General features: G+C 57.4%; 2 protein-coding genes across 9 annotated transcripts in view; one reads left to right on the top strand and one right to left on the bottom strand.

The window, feature by feature from the left end:
- Positions 1-13,090, top strand: part of Hk3 (hexokinase 3) — a 35,873-nt gene that overhangs the window by 18,654 nt on the left and 4,129 nt on the right. For 2 of the 4 annotated variants that reach the window (XM_050144471.1, XM_050144469.1), the window contains exons 16-19: positions 705-888; positions 985-1,140; positions 1,293-1,526; positions 1,614-1,784. In XM_050144471.1, coding sequence (XP_050000428.1) covers positions 705-888; positions 985-1,140; positions 1,293-1,526; positions 1,614-1,758 — 719 coding nt within the window. In that variant the 3' untranslated portion in view covers positions 1,759-1,784. Of the gene's footprint in view, positions 1-704; positions 889-984; positions 1,141-1,292; positions 1,527-1,613; positions 1,785-9,255; positions 9,300-10,537; positions 10,812-13,090 lie in introns of those variants that run through there. The other 2 variants (XM_050144473.1, XM_050144472.1) reach the window with 2 other exon arrangements.
- Positions 2,980-13,090, bottom strand: part of Unc5a (unc-5 netrin receptor A) — a 55,402-nt gene continuing 45,291 nt past the window's right edge. For 2 of the 5 annotated variants that reach the window (XM_050144477.1, XM_050144476.1), the window contains 13 exons: positions 12,240-12,383; positions 11,899-12,002; positions 11,577-11,757; positions 10,060-10,224; positions 8,362-8,550; positions 7,957-8,259; positions 5,608-5,695; positions 5,030-5,198; positions 4,632-4,865; positions 4,358-4,507; positions 4,114-4,278; positions 3,344-3,522; positions 2,980-3,156 (listed from right to left, as the gene is read on the bottom strand). In XM_050144477.1, coding sequence (XP_050000434.1) covers positions 2,991-3,156; positions 3,344-3,522; positions 4,114-4,278; positions 4,358-4,507; positions 4,632-4,865; positions 5,030-5,198; positions 5,608-5,695; positions 7,957-8,259; positions 8,362-8,550; positions 10,060-10,224; positions 11,577-11,757; positions 11,899-12,002; positions 12,240-12,383 — 2,237 coding nt within the window. In that variant the 3' untranslated portion in view covers positions 2,980-2,990. Of the gene's footprint in view, positions 3,157-3,343; positions 3,523-4,113; positions 4,279-4,357; positions 4,508-4,631; positions 4,866-5,029; positions 5,199-5,607; positions 5,696-7,956; positions 8,551-10,059; positions 10,225-10,803; positions 10,972-11,576; positions 11,758-11,898; positions 12,003-12,239; positions 12,384-13,090 lie in introns of all 5 variants that reach the window. The other 3 variants (XM_050144475.1, XM_050144474.1, XM_050144478.1) reach the window with 2 other exon arrangements.

Genomic DNA, 13,090 nt, shown 5'->3' with positions numbered 1-13,090 from the left:
TTGGTGACTTCTGTGAAAGGATTGTTTGACCCCCCCAAAGGGGTTGTGACCCACAGGTTGAGAACCGCTGGTGTAGAGGGACAGAGGGAATTGCCTTTCTCTGTTTCTCAAATAGAAAAGCCAAACAGAGGAAGTACTGAGTCTTGTAGGAAGAAAAAAAGCTGCCCCTCTGTTCCAGTGCTCCACAATGCTCTTCTCTTTGTTCTCTTGGGACCTGGAAGTACCATTAGAGAAAGCCATTCACTGCCTAACTTGTGGCCAGATGGCGGGGGGGGGGGGGGGGGGGGGGGGGGGGGGGGGGGCTGGGCTGTGTCAGTGCTCTGTGTCCCCAGCTCCCGGCCCACTCCATTTAGTTAAAGACACACTAGGCAGTCAGGAGACTTTAGCCTCTACACACAGCTCCCAGGAGTGACATGCTGATGGCAGCACAGGGAGATGCACTAATGTTGGTGCTGTTAGGGGAGCCGAGGAAGTTCTGAGGCTTTGGTACTGACAAGGTCTCCATCAGAAATGTCAGAGAGGGAGACCAGGACCCGGGGCTAGCTTTGAACGTGGGAAGGTAGAGAGGTAAGGAGCTTACATTTTGATGTTTGGTGTGGGTTTAGGCAGGGGAGTAAGGCTCTCAAGCCCTCTGAGCACAACCCATAAAGGCTTTGTCTGTGTCAGTAAGCAGTCCCCACCCCTTGACCCTGGCCTGTCTACAGGAACGGGCACCAATGCCTGCTATATGGAGGAGCTCCAGAATGTGGCAAGTGTGGAAGGGAACTCGGGCCGCATGTGCATCAACATGGAGTGGGGTGCCTTTGGGGACGATGGCACACTGGGCATGTTCCTCACCCGCTTTGATGATTGTGTGGACCAGGCATCCATCAATCCAGGCAAACAGAGGTATGGCTGAGGCCCACGCAGGCAGGGGAGGTGAGCACCGCTGATGAGGCCGGCTACTTCATGTGTGTGTGTATGTGTATATGTGCTTCCATACAGGTTTGAGAAGATGATCAGCGGCATGTATCTGGGGGAGATTGTCCGCCATATCCTCCTGCATTTAACTAGTCTTGGTGCTCTCTTCCGGGGCCAGATGACTCAAAGCCTTCAGACCAGGGACATCTTCAAGACCAAGTTTCTCTCGGAGATTGAAAGGTGCTTGCACTGCAAGGCAGTCTGTCACTGGGGGATGCTGGATGTGGCTGGTAGTTGGGGGAGCCACTCGAGGGTTAGGTGGGAGAAACCCTGAGAAAGGGAGCTAACGCAAGGATCTTACTATTCTCTGTTCTGTTCCTTCCTGGCTTCAGTGACAGCCTGGCCCTGCGTCAGGTCCGAGCCATCCTGGAAGACCTGGGGTTGCCTCTGACCTCTGACGATGCCCTGATGGTCCTAGAGGTGTGCCAGGCTGTGTCTCGGAGGGCTGCCCAACTCTGTGGGGCGGGTATGGCTGCAGTGGTGGAAAAGATGCGAGAGAACCGGGGCCTGCAGGAGCTGACAGTGTCCGTGGGCGTAGATGGGACACTCTACAAATTACACCCTCAGTGAGTCCGGGTGGGTGGGCCAGGCAGGGAGGCATGGCCAAGTAGGCTGGGCTAGCCTGGGCTAACCTCAGCCCCTTGTCTTCACAGCTTCTCCAAGCTAGTGTCAGCTACAGTTCAGAAGCTAGCCCCTCACTGCAAGGTCACCTTTTTGCAATCAGAGGACGGGTCTGGTAAAGGTGCAGCTTTGGTAACTGCTGTTGCCTGTCGCCTTGCCCAGAGGGCCAGTGTCTGAGGGAACATCCAAGAATGATGGGATCTCACCAGACTGAGACCTCAGCCTAGCCTGATCCCCTGGCAGACCCAACCACCTGTGACCCCCCAAAGCAAGCCTTGTGTGACCCCTTATAAACATCTGTCCACATCCAATGGCTGAGAGAAGTAACACTCTGGTTAGCAATATATATATATAATTTATTTACATTCACGTCCGCTAAAATCCCTACGTGCCCCGGCAGCCGGGCAAGGCTGTGTACATAAGGCCAAGTGTAAGTGCACGAATGCACGTAAGACAGAGTCAGGACACAAGCTTCACACAACAGGCCCTCACAGGGGCACTGGCCAGCCCCAGGAATGGGCACGCCACGGCACACACACTTGCCATTGTACAGCCCGGGACTCCCATTGCATATTCACACGCCCTGCTGGGCAGGGCACCTCGAGGCTGGGGACAGGGAAAGGATCAGGGAGGAGCCATCGGGTGTCCCTGGAAGGGTGGGAGAAGGGCAGCATGTGAGAGGCAGATGTGTACCGACATCAGATGTGAGAGACGTGAGCAGCCTCCAGGTGCACAGCATGAGATGTGTGTAGTGGGGGAGGGTCCTGCATGACCTGGAGAGGGGTGCGTGTGAGATGAGCACACGAGGCATATGTGAACACATGTGTGAACACATGCCTATGTTCACATATGTGAACACATGCCTATGTGGTGATCGTGTGCCTGAGTCCAAGGGCCAGCCCCTGTCCAGCTGGGGCCCTTAGTCCCCCAGGCTTGAAGCCAGGCCCCTCAAATATACCCCTACCCAGCAGGCACAGAAATGTTTGCATAAGGCCCACCTCAGGCAGGAGCTCTGGGGGCCATGTCCCAAGCCCAGCATGTGTGCGCATGCTGTGTGTATGCGGGGCCCCTGGCAAGGGACAGGAGGAGAGGTAGCATCACACGCTTATACACACACACACACAGAGATGGGCTGGGCTCAGCCCAGGCTCCAGGCACTGTCCACTCTGGGTCCTGGGACCAGGGCAGAGTGAGAGCAGGTGGCTATACCAACCTGGCCAGGCAGGCCATGGAGGGATGGAATTTGGGCAGGGTCTGAAGGACCAGCATTAAGGGACAACTTCAGCCAGGAGGGGGCCTGCCCAAGCAGCTCTCCCCGAGTGTGGGGGTAGGGCCCTTGTCTGGCTTTTGCCTGTCCCTGGCAGGTGCCAAAGCTGGTGAGAGTGTAGGCATTACCGGCCTGGCTAGTCTCAGCATTCGGCCTCTGACACTGTGAAGAGGCCAGCGTCTGGCTGGCCCAGTCCAGCCACAGCTGCTGCCAGCTGGCCGAGGTTGCCGTTGGGGAAGTGCCGTGCCTCCCATAGGTTGAGGATCATGGCCGTGGGACTGGGTTTGGAGGCAAAGAAGCTAAGATGGCTGCAAAGAGACAGTCTTGTCAGTCTGGCCTCCCTCTAGGCCCCGTCATGCCCCCAGTCTAACCAAAGGTAAGCATCCCCTCAAACACACCCACCACCTTGGCTACCAGCGGCTATGGCACAGACCCTGTAAGCCTCCCGTCTACCCCAGCTGCCCTACCAGTCCCGCTCTGCCTGTTTCCACCCACCTGTCCAGGTGAAGTTTCTGGGCTAGAGTCCGCCAGTCGGCACCCCGGCTGCAGGGTGGGTCCAGGCTGGTAATGATCTTTTGCCGAATGAGGAAGGGGATCTTGAAGGCACTGGGGCCCACCAGGGCAGGGACCCCCCCTTCACTCTCCAGAGCCAGCAGTTCAGCAAACCTCGTGTCCTGGGTTATGTGAGATGTGTAATAGGTGCCCATTAGAACTCTGCCCACTGCTGCCACCGCTGAGGGAATTCCCAGACCACCCCGGGTCATGGGGACAGCAGGGGCACTGGGCATCCTCCCTTATGACCCAGGGCCCTACTCTTTGGGTCTCAGAGATGTAGTCACCTGGCCAAAGTCACAGTCGGTGTTAGAGGAAGTCTCTTGTCGTGTGCCCCCTCTACCCTACTCCCCCCACGCCCAGCACTACTGCTCTGCTGGCCACCCCACACCTATCCCTCTTTTCTCACCACACGGCTGCACGCAGTTCCTGTTGCCAAAAATGCCCCTTCCTACCCCATCGTCTGTCAGACTCCTGCTCCTGTTACCCTTTAGGGCTCAGGGCAAAGCCCCTCCAGGGCCTTAGGCCAAGTCTACCTGCACCCTTACCCTGTGTGATCCTCCTCCCCATGGCTCATTTGCACTTGCACCTCTGTCTCCAGCAACTTGGAAGAAGTTAGAAGAGTCAGAGGGCTGGTGGCAAGCTGGCAGCCAGGCCCAGAGATGGAGCATTTCGGGACGGGGGTAGTGGGAGCACATCACCTTTCTGCCCACCTTGGTGATGTTAAAGTTGATGCTGAAGCTCTGCCCGTCGCCTTCCACCTGCCACACCCACACCTTGCAGGCCAGGTCACTGGTGCTGGGGTTGACGCGCTCCAGGGTGAAGGTGCAGTGCAGATACTGCTGGGTGCCATTCCAGATGTGGTAGAAAGGGATCTCCTGTGGAAAGGGACAAAGAGGCGGCATCAAGTGTGCCTGGCACCAGACCGTGGTGCTCTGGCCATAGCATGGGCCTCACCTGGTAGCTGACCAGGAGCTTGCTCTTCCACAGGGAGCTGGGCACATCGTGGATGGACAGGCGTAGGTTGTGGTAACTGTCTTTGAAGTGCAGGACACGAGGCTCCTGGATCAGCTGTCCACCCAGCTGCTTCTCCAACTGCACCACCTCCTGCGGGGCCCAGAGGGTCAGCCAGGCCCGAGAGTGGGAGTGACCCTCCCTGCTGCCCCCAAGACAAGGCAGTCTGTATGCACAGGGCTGGGTGGTCAGCCCATGGGAGGGTATGCGGAAGTACCTTGAGTGCATCATGGGTGTCGTGCAGGCAGTACACACGGATGTTGTACTCGAGGGACGTGCAGGCCACGGGAGCAAACAGGAGGAGCTTGAGGCGCTTGGTGGCAGCCACACTGAGGGCCTCTCCCACCAGGGCAAAGCGGCCTAGCTGCTCAGTGAAGACATAGCAGGCACCGGCCTCCAGCTGGCAGTAGTAGAGGTTGGAGGGCGACTCCTCACCAAGGTGCAGCACATCCTGTGGGTGGGGCCTAATGTGTCAGCTCCTAGCCAGCTGGCCAGAGCTGGAGGAGACTAAGGACCACAGAGTGGCTAAAGTGGCCGAAGGAATGGGAGGCCAGGCTCACTCTGAGGCCAGTGTCTGGGTTGGGTGGCCTCAGATACGGTTGGTTCCCTGCTTACCTCCCAGCTGCCCTCGCAGGACTGCTTTTTGAGGTGCAGGCTCCAGCTGTCAGAGCTGGGCTCTCCGCAGTGGTCCATGGCAAGGATGACTGGCCGTGTGAGCAGGACTCCTGGAGGCCCACAGCTAACGATGGGACTCAGCAGGGTCTGACAGCCAGCTAGGGGCAACCTCAAGTGGGGAAATATGGGTGGGGAGGGAAAGGCGTCAGTGGCCAGTCCTAGAGACGGTGGGGTTAGGGGATGAGCTTTGGGTAGGGCGAGTGGAACCCTAGGGACAGGAGCTGCAAAGCAGGGGGAACTTAAGACGGCTCATCCCTGTCCTCCCTCAGGCCTGCTCAGAACAGGCAGAGCAGTGCTGGGCGCAGTGTGTGTGTGATATATGTGTGCATGTGTGTTCAAGTGATTCAGGACAGCTGGTGGGTGCCCTCTCAGCCCCTCACCACAGCAAGGTCAGAACAGGCACAGCAGGGCTGGGCTCAGTGTGGGGTGTGTGTGGTATGTGTGTTCAAGTGATTCAGGATAGCTGGCCGGTGCCCTCCCAGGCCCCCCCACCACCACAACAAGGCCCAGGCCCACACCTCACGTCTTCTGGCTTGTGCAGTGTGAGGTAGATCTCGTAGATCTTTCCTCGGGGGATGGCGTCTGGGGGAATGAGGAGGCTGATTCCTGTAACGGCAAAGGGTCAGGGCTTACTGCCACAGATAACCAATGCCCCGTGAACTAGCTGGACGCAGGACTTTCCCTGTAGCCAGCTCTGTCTGGGGACAGAGGTGCGTCAAGGACGACCACACTGTCCCACCACCCACATAAGCACGACTCGGAATAACATCTGAGGTGAGGCAGCTAGGACAAGGCGGAACTAGGACAGGAGACACCACGTGCACTGTTCCCACCTCCCCCGGTACCAAATGACATTATTTGGGACCAGGGCCTTTTCTGCTTTAAATCTTCCCTGTCTTCCAGGCCTGTCACTGAAGGGCCTCACTGTTGTCCCAGCAGTACTCTGGACTGCCTGGGCTACATTCAATAGTTCCCGAACAGTGCTCCTTCGGTCCTGCTCAGGCTCCTCTATTAGTCCTGTCCCCTCTAAGAACTAGCCACTTCCTGTCACTGTCTCCATCCTTGCTGGTGGTGCCGGGCCTCTAACAGCCCAAGAGCCAGGATCTGTGGCCTAGAGGTCCTCCCATTCCACCGACATGTCCCGCCCCAGAAGTCTCAGCAGCAGTATCTGAGTGCATGTGGAGAGCGGTGGGGGGGGGGGGGGAGTGTTCAGCCAGCAAGGACAGAGCTGAGCAATTACAGAGAACCAAGTGAGGCCCTGGGAAACTCCACGTGAGGAGCCCTACAGCAGGCAGATGTGGCTCCGGGGTGTGCTGGGTTGGACTGCTAGGCCAGGCTATATAAGGACATTATAGTCTGCAAATCAACAGTGACGGCTCCATAGGATCTGTAGGTTTGTGTAAGGGCGCTCCATGGTGTTCATCTATTTGTGTCCCATTGGTAAGTGATGCATGAAGAGGGAGTCTCCTGACTCCTTCAGTAGCCTGTGCTGTTTCTAGGCCCCGGTGTGGCTACTCTGGTATAATCACACACATCCTGGCATGAATGCCGGCTGGAGGGAGGTGCACATACTTGTACGCTCATTTGAAACTGGATACTCACGCTGGGCACTCAGAATGTCGAGAGGAAGAAAGGGTGCCAGCGCTCAGGCCAGCAAGGAAATAGCCAAGTAAATATGAGCAAGGCACGTGGGGGCAGCCTCGCACACTACCGGGGGCCACCAAGCACCCACCATCTGTTCGCCTCCTTGTTGGAGCTGACAGGTACTGTCTCACCTCGCTACCCCGTGAGGGTCCTGAGGGGTGTGTGTGGCACTGACAGCCATGGCAGGCGAGGCAGCAGGAAAGGGGCAGCATGGTGTGTCCAGGTTCACATGCAGAGTGCGTGTGGGGAGGGGGAACACCCTGCAGCTAGCCAGTCATGTGGGAGCCCCAGGGAACCCCCGGGAGGAGTTGAGTACGGGAGGAACATAATCACCACGGGATTCAGTGAATGGGGGGGTTAGAGCTAAGGGTGTGATAGTCTGGGTGTGGTAAAGTATCAGGGCAAGACGGGAAGCAGGAGGCAGCAGCAGCTGTTGGGAAGGATGAACACACAATGTCACGTGACTACAGCTGACCAAGGTGACCCCCTAACCAGTCTCTAGCTTAGGCACAGCCTGTGCTAACTGTGAACTGGGGAAAACCCGAGAGGGGCAGCTGTGGGAGAGGGTGTGAGAGGATTCTGTTTTAGGCATAGAGACTGAGGTGCCGTGAGACATCCAGATAGAGCTACCCAAGAGGAGTTCTAAGGCCTGGGAGGAGTGGGTGCTGGGCTGGAGGAGTGGGTGAGAGCCCTTGGAGAGAAACAGAACAGAGGGGGATCTCTGAGGAACACCTATGCTGGAACAGCCAGAGATGGGCAAGGAGATGGGGGTACACGGGGTCATCTAAAGAGAGGGAACAGAGAATGTTAGAGCGGGGTGGTCAGCCTTATTAGTAGTCGTTGTGATTTCTCCAAAGATGGCCCATGAGGTCTCGGGGACCCTGTCTGAGGCACTTTTGTGGAGTGGTGGATCCAGAATGCAGTGTGTGGGGGGGGTTCTTAAGGGGCACTCTGCTGTTTTGTCATGTGTGAGCCTCCGGGGTCTAGTGTTCGTCCCACTTCTGAGCCTGGGGCCCATGCAGACCCTTACCCTCAGCTTCACTGTAGCTCCGCGTGTTCCTTCCTAAACACCCTCCTTTCCTGCGGGCCAGCCCCAGCCCCAGCCCCAGCCCCTCCACAGAGGCTGGTGCACTCAGGAGGAACATCTGGGCTGTTCTGCCCTTCTCTGGGAAGATGAGATTAGTGTTGTGCCCTCGCGCTCTGTGGGAGCTCTGGGGTCCTACCTGTATTAGGGATCATCAGCCGGCCCCCGAGGAAGTTGAAGGTCCCGTAGGCCATGTTGCTGGTGCCACGAGGCAGGGAACGAAAGTAGTTTTGGGTGGAGAGGCGGGAGACGAAGTCCTCCGCCTCAGAGGTGGGTGAGCTGTGGTGCAGAGTGTGGCGGCCACCACCCAGGGGACTGAGCAGGTGACCATTGGAGAGCTGGAACTTGGGGCTGGGCCCATCCTGCCGGGGACACAGACTGCCCTGGTAGGTAGTGGTGGTGGTGCTGAGGTCTGGCTGGATGGTGAGCAGATGGGGGCTGTCTATGAGATAAGATGGAGTTAGCTGGTGGCTCAGCGGGATTCTTCCTCGGCAGCCCCTGCTTGGGGGCTCAGGCAGGAGAGCAGGGGGAGGGGCCCCCTCACCTGCTTTGTTGGGCTTGATGCTGACAGGCTGGAAGCCTGAGGTGAGGATGGACGAGTCGGCCACGTCTGAGTCCAGTCCTTCCTTCTTGCGGCAATAAATGAGGACGAGGACAAGCAGCAGCAAGATGAGGCACACAGCCACGGCCACGAGGCCGATGTAGAGGGCCACGTCCTCGGGGCCGGAAGCAGCTGCAAGAGAAAGTATGGTCTTGGGAACGGCAGAGCTGCAGGAGGAGCGATGAAGGAGAGGCCCACAGCCTATACCCCGGGAGAATAAGGTCTCAGCACTCCCTGGGCAGCGGGCATGAGGCAGGGAGCATGGTACTGATGTGCATTCTAGTTCTGTCCTAGCCATCACCTTGCTTGGGATTGAACAGGTTGCATCCCTCACAGGCATAAGATGTGGCCTGAGGTTGCCAGGAGAGGGGAGGAGGAAAAGAGCTACCTCCCTGGGGTGATTGTCTGTGCTTGGCTGCTAAGAAGGATGGCAGGGTGGCAGGGGCAAGGTATACTCCTGGGATACCCAGACTATGGTGCTACAGTTCACATATGTCTGCCTAAGGGTTCATATTACAGGCTGGTCCCCAGTGTGGCAATGTCAGAGGCAGTGGGACCTTTTCAGGGGTGGGGCCTAGTGGGAGGGCATTACATCATTGTGAGTGCTGCTCTCAGTCCACGGGTGTATGTGTGTGTGTGTGTGTCCATCTCTCTGTATGTCTGTCTGTCTCTTTCTCTCTCTCTGACATGTGATCTCTCTTGTATGCATTACTGACATGGTACCATCTGCCACTAAGTAATGTGGCTTGGGGTGGCTGCATTTGCCAGAGCTAACATCATGCTATTTGGAATCTGAGCCTCTAAAACTAATAAACCTCTTTTGCTATTTCATTATAGTAATGGACAAACACATGGATGATCAGCTTCTCGTGTATTTCCAGGTCAGTGTGAGCCCTTGGGTATACCACCAGCCCTGGAACTGGGGTGGGGTAGGGGGACCAACTACTTGGAAGAAGCTCTATTGATTTTTGAGAGTTTGGCATAATGGAAGAAATGTCCATCAGAAAAGGAATTGACACAGATAATTAGGTTTTTAATTGAAAGACTAGGGGAGGGTGCAGTCTAGAGAAAAAAAATCCAACAGAGATCTTTAATTGTTAGTTATGGCCTTGTAATTAACAGGCCTCAGGAGCCCAGCATCCCCACAGGACTTACATGCGTGCTTGGGGGATGGGAGAATTCCAAGGCTGTGGGAGAGCAGATGGGTGTACATGAGTCAAGGTTCACTTCTGTGCATGGCTCAGGAGGAGGGTGATGAAAGCATGTGAGCATGTGGATGGGGTAGGGGCAAGGGGGACCCCTGGATCCCAGGCTCTGGAGAGGCACAGTCTGTGGCAAGGCCACCACCTCTAGGGCTGGACAGGGCCAACACAGTCTACGGCAAGGCCACCGCCTCTAGGGCTGGACAGGGGTAACACAGTCTGTGGCAAGGCCACCGCCTCTAGGGCTGGACAGGGCCAACACAGTCTACGGCAAGGCCACCGCCTCTAGGGCTGGATAGGGATAACACAGTCTATGGCAAGGCCACCACCTCTAGGGCTGGGCAGGGATAACATAGTCTACGGCAAGGCCACCGCCTCTAGGGCTGGGCAGGGGTAACTCTGGCAAACTGATGTGGCCCCTGGGGCAGAGAAGACTCACTGTGCATGCAGAGGTCACTGGTACAGTTGCGGGTATCCAGGTCGGCACCCCGACACTCCTCACCTCCATTCCGGGGTGCTGGGTCAGAGCACTCGCGGCTCCGCCAGTGGGTGCAGTCAAGCCCACAGGCTGACCACTTACTCCATGGACTCCAGCTCCCATCCACTAAAGAAGAGAGACACAGGCAGAGGGCAGACAGTACCATCAGCTTAGGAAGCTGGCCCGGGGTAGCCTGCCTGGGTGCCCCACTAGTCATCTGGACTAGGCAGGGCAAGCTGGCCTGGACTCGGGTACAATGCCAGCGTCAAGCTCTCCAATCTGCAAGACCTTGAACTGTCCAGCTAGCCTTGATGACACATGCTAATGGCGGGGAGGCGCGATGATGCCAGGGGCTGCTTGGCTCTCCCCACCCAGGGAGGCTGTCCTGGTCCTGAGGTGGTAAGGGCGGTTAGTCACATGACTGCCCTTCTGGTCCCAGGCACAGGTGGATTGTGCAGCCCCAGGCTGAGCCTAGATCCTGTCTTCAGATGGCATCCTAGACCCTACATTGAGCCCAGGCCCGGACACAGACCGAGCCCTGACTCTGACCACACTGCACCCTGATCCCCACCTCAGACTGAGCCTGGCCCTGCGAGGCGGGCGGGTGGGATGGAGCCATGGGGGGGCAGGCTGGTGGGTGCGATGGAGCCAGGCCACGGAGATGGCGTGGTGAGGAACGATGCAGGAGGCGGTGGCCGCTGGTACCTGGGCACAGAGTGGCGCAGGCTGTTTTCTGGACATTCTGCCCCTCACAGAAGGCGCCCCCGTTGAGAGGTGCCGGGTTGGTGCAGCTCCGGCTCCGTTTCTGCCAGCCGCGCCCACAGCTGGCGCTGCAGACGGACCACTCAGTCCACGTCGACCACCCACCGTTCACTGGCCGGATAGAGAAGGACTGGGGTCAGGGAGCGGGGGCTTCCTCAGACATGCTGGTCCAAGGGATGGGGCAGGAGGGCAAAGGGCCTGTGAGCAGGGAGTGAGCGGGCCGCTGTGCTGGGGGATGCTGAGGAGGGCCAAGCCCAGGCTGCTGGACCCTGAGGCCCGGCAGCACCTTCAGATACTCTATTCTCTTGGCAAGCTTCAGGGCAGCCAGGCTAAACTGTAGCTCACAGAGCACCTCCAGCTGGAGCCCAGCTTCTGAAGGGGCAGATCATGTGCGACCTCCCTCTGCCTGCTCTTGGGAGTCCCAGTTTATGTGACTCTACTTCCCATTCTGGGGCCTGAGAAGCACAAGGATGACTTGTTTAGTTCCTCTGAGCCTCATCTTGCCTCTTCACCTCTTGCACTGTGCGCCCCATTCACCTGTGTCTGACACTTGTCCCCTCCCTCTGCCCAGACATACCTCTGGCCTCTTTCCTAGTCAGGACACTGTCTGGTCAGCCTGGCCCTTGCTCCATGCCTTGCCATCCTACGAATCACATATCACTTCCCTGATGGTACCTCAGTACCTCTTTCTATGACTGGGGAGCCCCAGGACCCACCATAGACAACGACAGCAGCAGAGGCACTGCGGCGTCGGGCCACGATGTTCTTGGCCACGCAGGTGTAGTTGGCAGTGTCGGCCAGGCGGGCCTGCCGCACCACTAGGCTGTGCTCCCGTGTGATGTACACATTGGGGTCAAGGGAGGGATCCACGAGGTCCTCATTTCGAAGCCACTCCACCTGGGGAGAGAAGCCATGCTGGCCTGACCAGGCGACAGAGTGACCTCTGCGGAGGTGGCAGCCAGGAGCCTGGACTTCAGATGGGATAGGAGGTCTGGGGGCCCTGGGACCCTGTAGAGTGGGTCCTACAGCCCCACTCACCTCAGCTGGGGGGATGCCTTCTGGGGGGCGACAGGGCAGTACAATGCCCTGCTCCAGTGATACTTCTTTGGCCAGTGGCTCCTGTTCAAAGTTCTTGCGCAAATCTGGAGGAAGAAAACAGTATCCTTAAATGTCTGGCTTAGCCCAACTGGCTCTTGGCCCTTGGTCCTGCAAGAACCACGATCTGTGACGGAACAAAGTACCAAGTTCACAGGGGACCACGGGGAGAATTTATGTCCCCAGACATCTCCTCCACCCATCAAGGTAAGGCTGTGACCTCCAGGAAGCCTGCCATTCCCTCTCCAGGGGATACCCTCAAGGGTCCACTCTTGTAGACTCACAGGCAATCCGGATGTAGGCCTTCTGACTTTTGGTAGTACCCGAGGAGCTCCACGCCACGCACTGGCACCAGTATTCCTCCAGCCCGAACACTTTCTCTACCTGCTGCCTCGAGACATTGATACGAACCTCCATGGTCGGCAGCCCTGCTGGTTCAAGGGTTACAGTGAGACTCCCTGTCCTAGACGGTTGACACCCTGTACCACCAACAGCAGTTTGCGGACACTGTGAGCCCCCCTCAGTCTGGAGGGGACTCCAGCATGACTAAAAGGGATGCTGACATATCTCCTGGACACACGGAGTATGGTTGCTAGGACTTCCGTTGTTCTACTTTGTCATCTGAGGCCTGTGTGTCCAGTAAGTCACTGATGGAAAATCTCTGAAGTTGGGAGCTTTGGTCAGCAGGTTTTGGCCTCTAGGAACCCCTAGAGGAAGGGTGGAGCAAACAGGCTGAGCTCTCTGTAGGCACAGGAGGGTAGGAAAGTCTGCTAATCTCCCTGGAGGGCTAGCAGGTAGATCTGACAGGTGATAACGAAACAGCTATTATCATTACTCTGCTAGGCAGGATGGAAATAGACTCCCGGGACTCAGGCTTTCCCACATGCTAGGGTGGTATCTCACTCACGCCGCTCCCTCCCCTGGAACTGTTCCAACTCTGCTCCATGGGGGTGCCCCACTCTGGATAGAGCAGCAGGTGCAGAGAACACCTGATCTGCCACAAGCACCAGGGTGGTCTGAATCCATTGTGGTCTATATTCTACAGACGCCTGGGGTGGTCTAAGTGTGATCATCCATCCATGGGTGGGTATGTGTTACAGTATGAGGGCAAAGGTCAGCAAGTAAGGGTCAAGAG

Source organism: Alexandromys fortis, unplaced genomic scaffold, assembly GCF_014885135.2.
Source record: "Alexandromys fortis isolate MF-2015 unplaced genomic scaffold, M_Fortis_MF-2015_v1.1 scaffold_1, whole genome shotgun sequence".
Taxonomy (NCBI): domain Eukaryota; kingdom Metazoa; phylum Chordata; class Mammalia; order Rodentia; family Cricetidae; genus Alexandromys; species Alexandromys fortis.
Note: the sequence above shows the minus strand (reverse complement) of the source record. Positions and strands in the feature narration are given on the sequence as shown.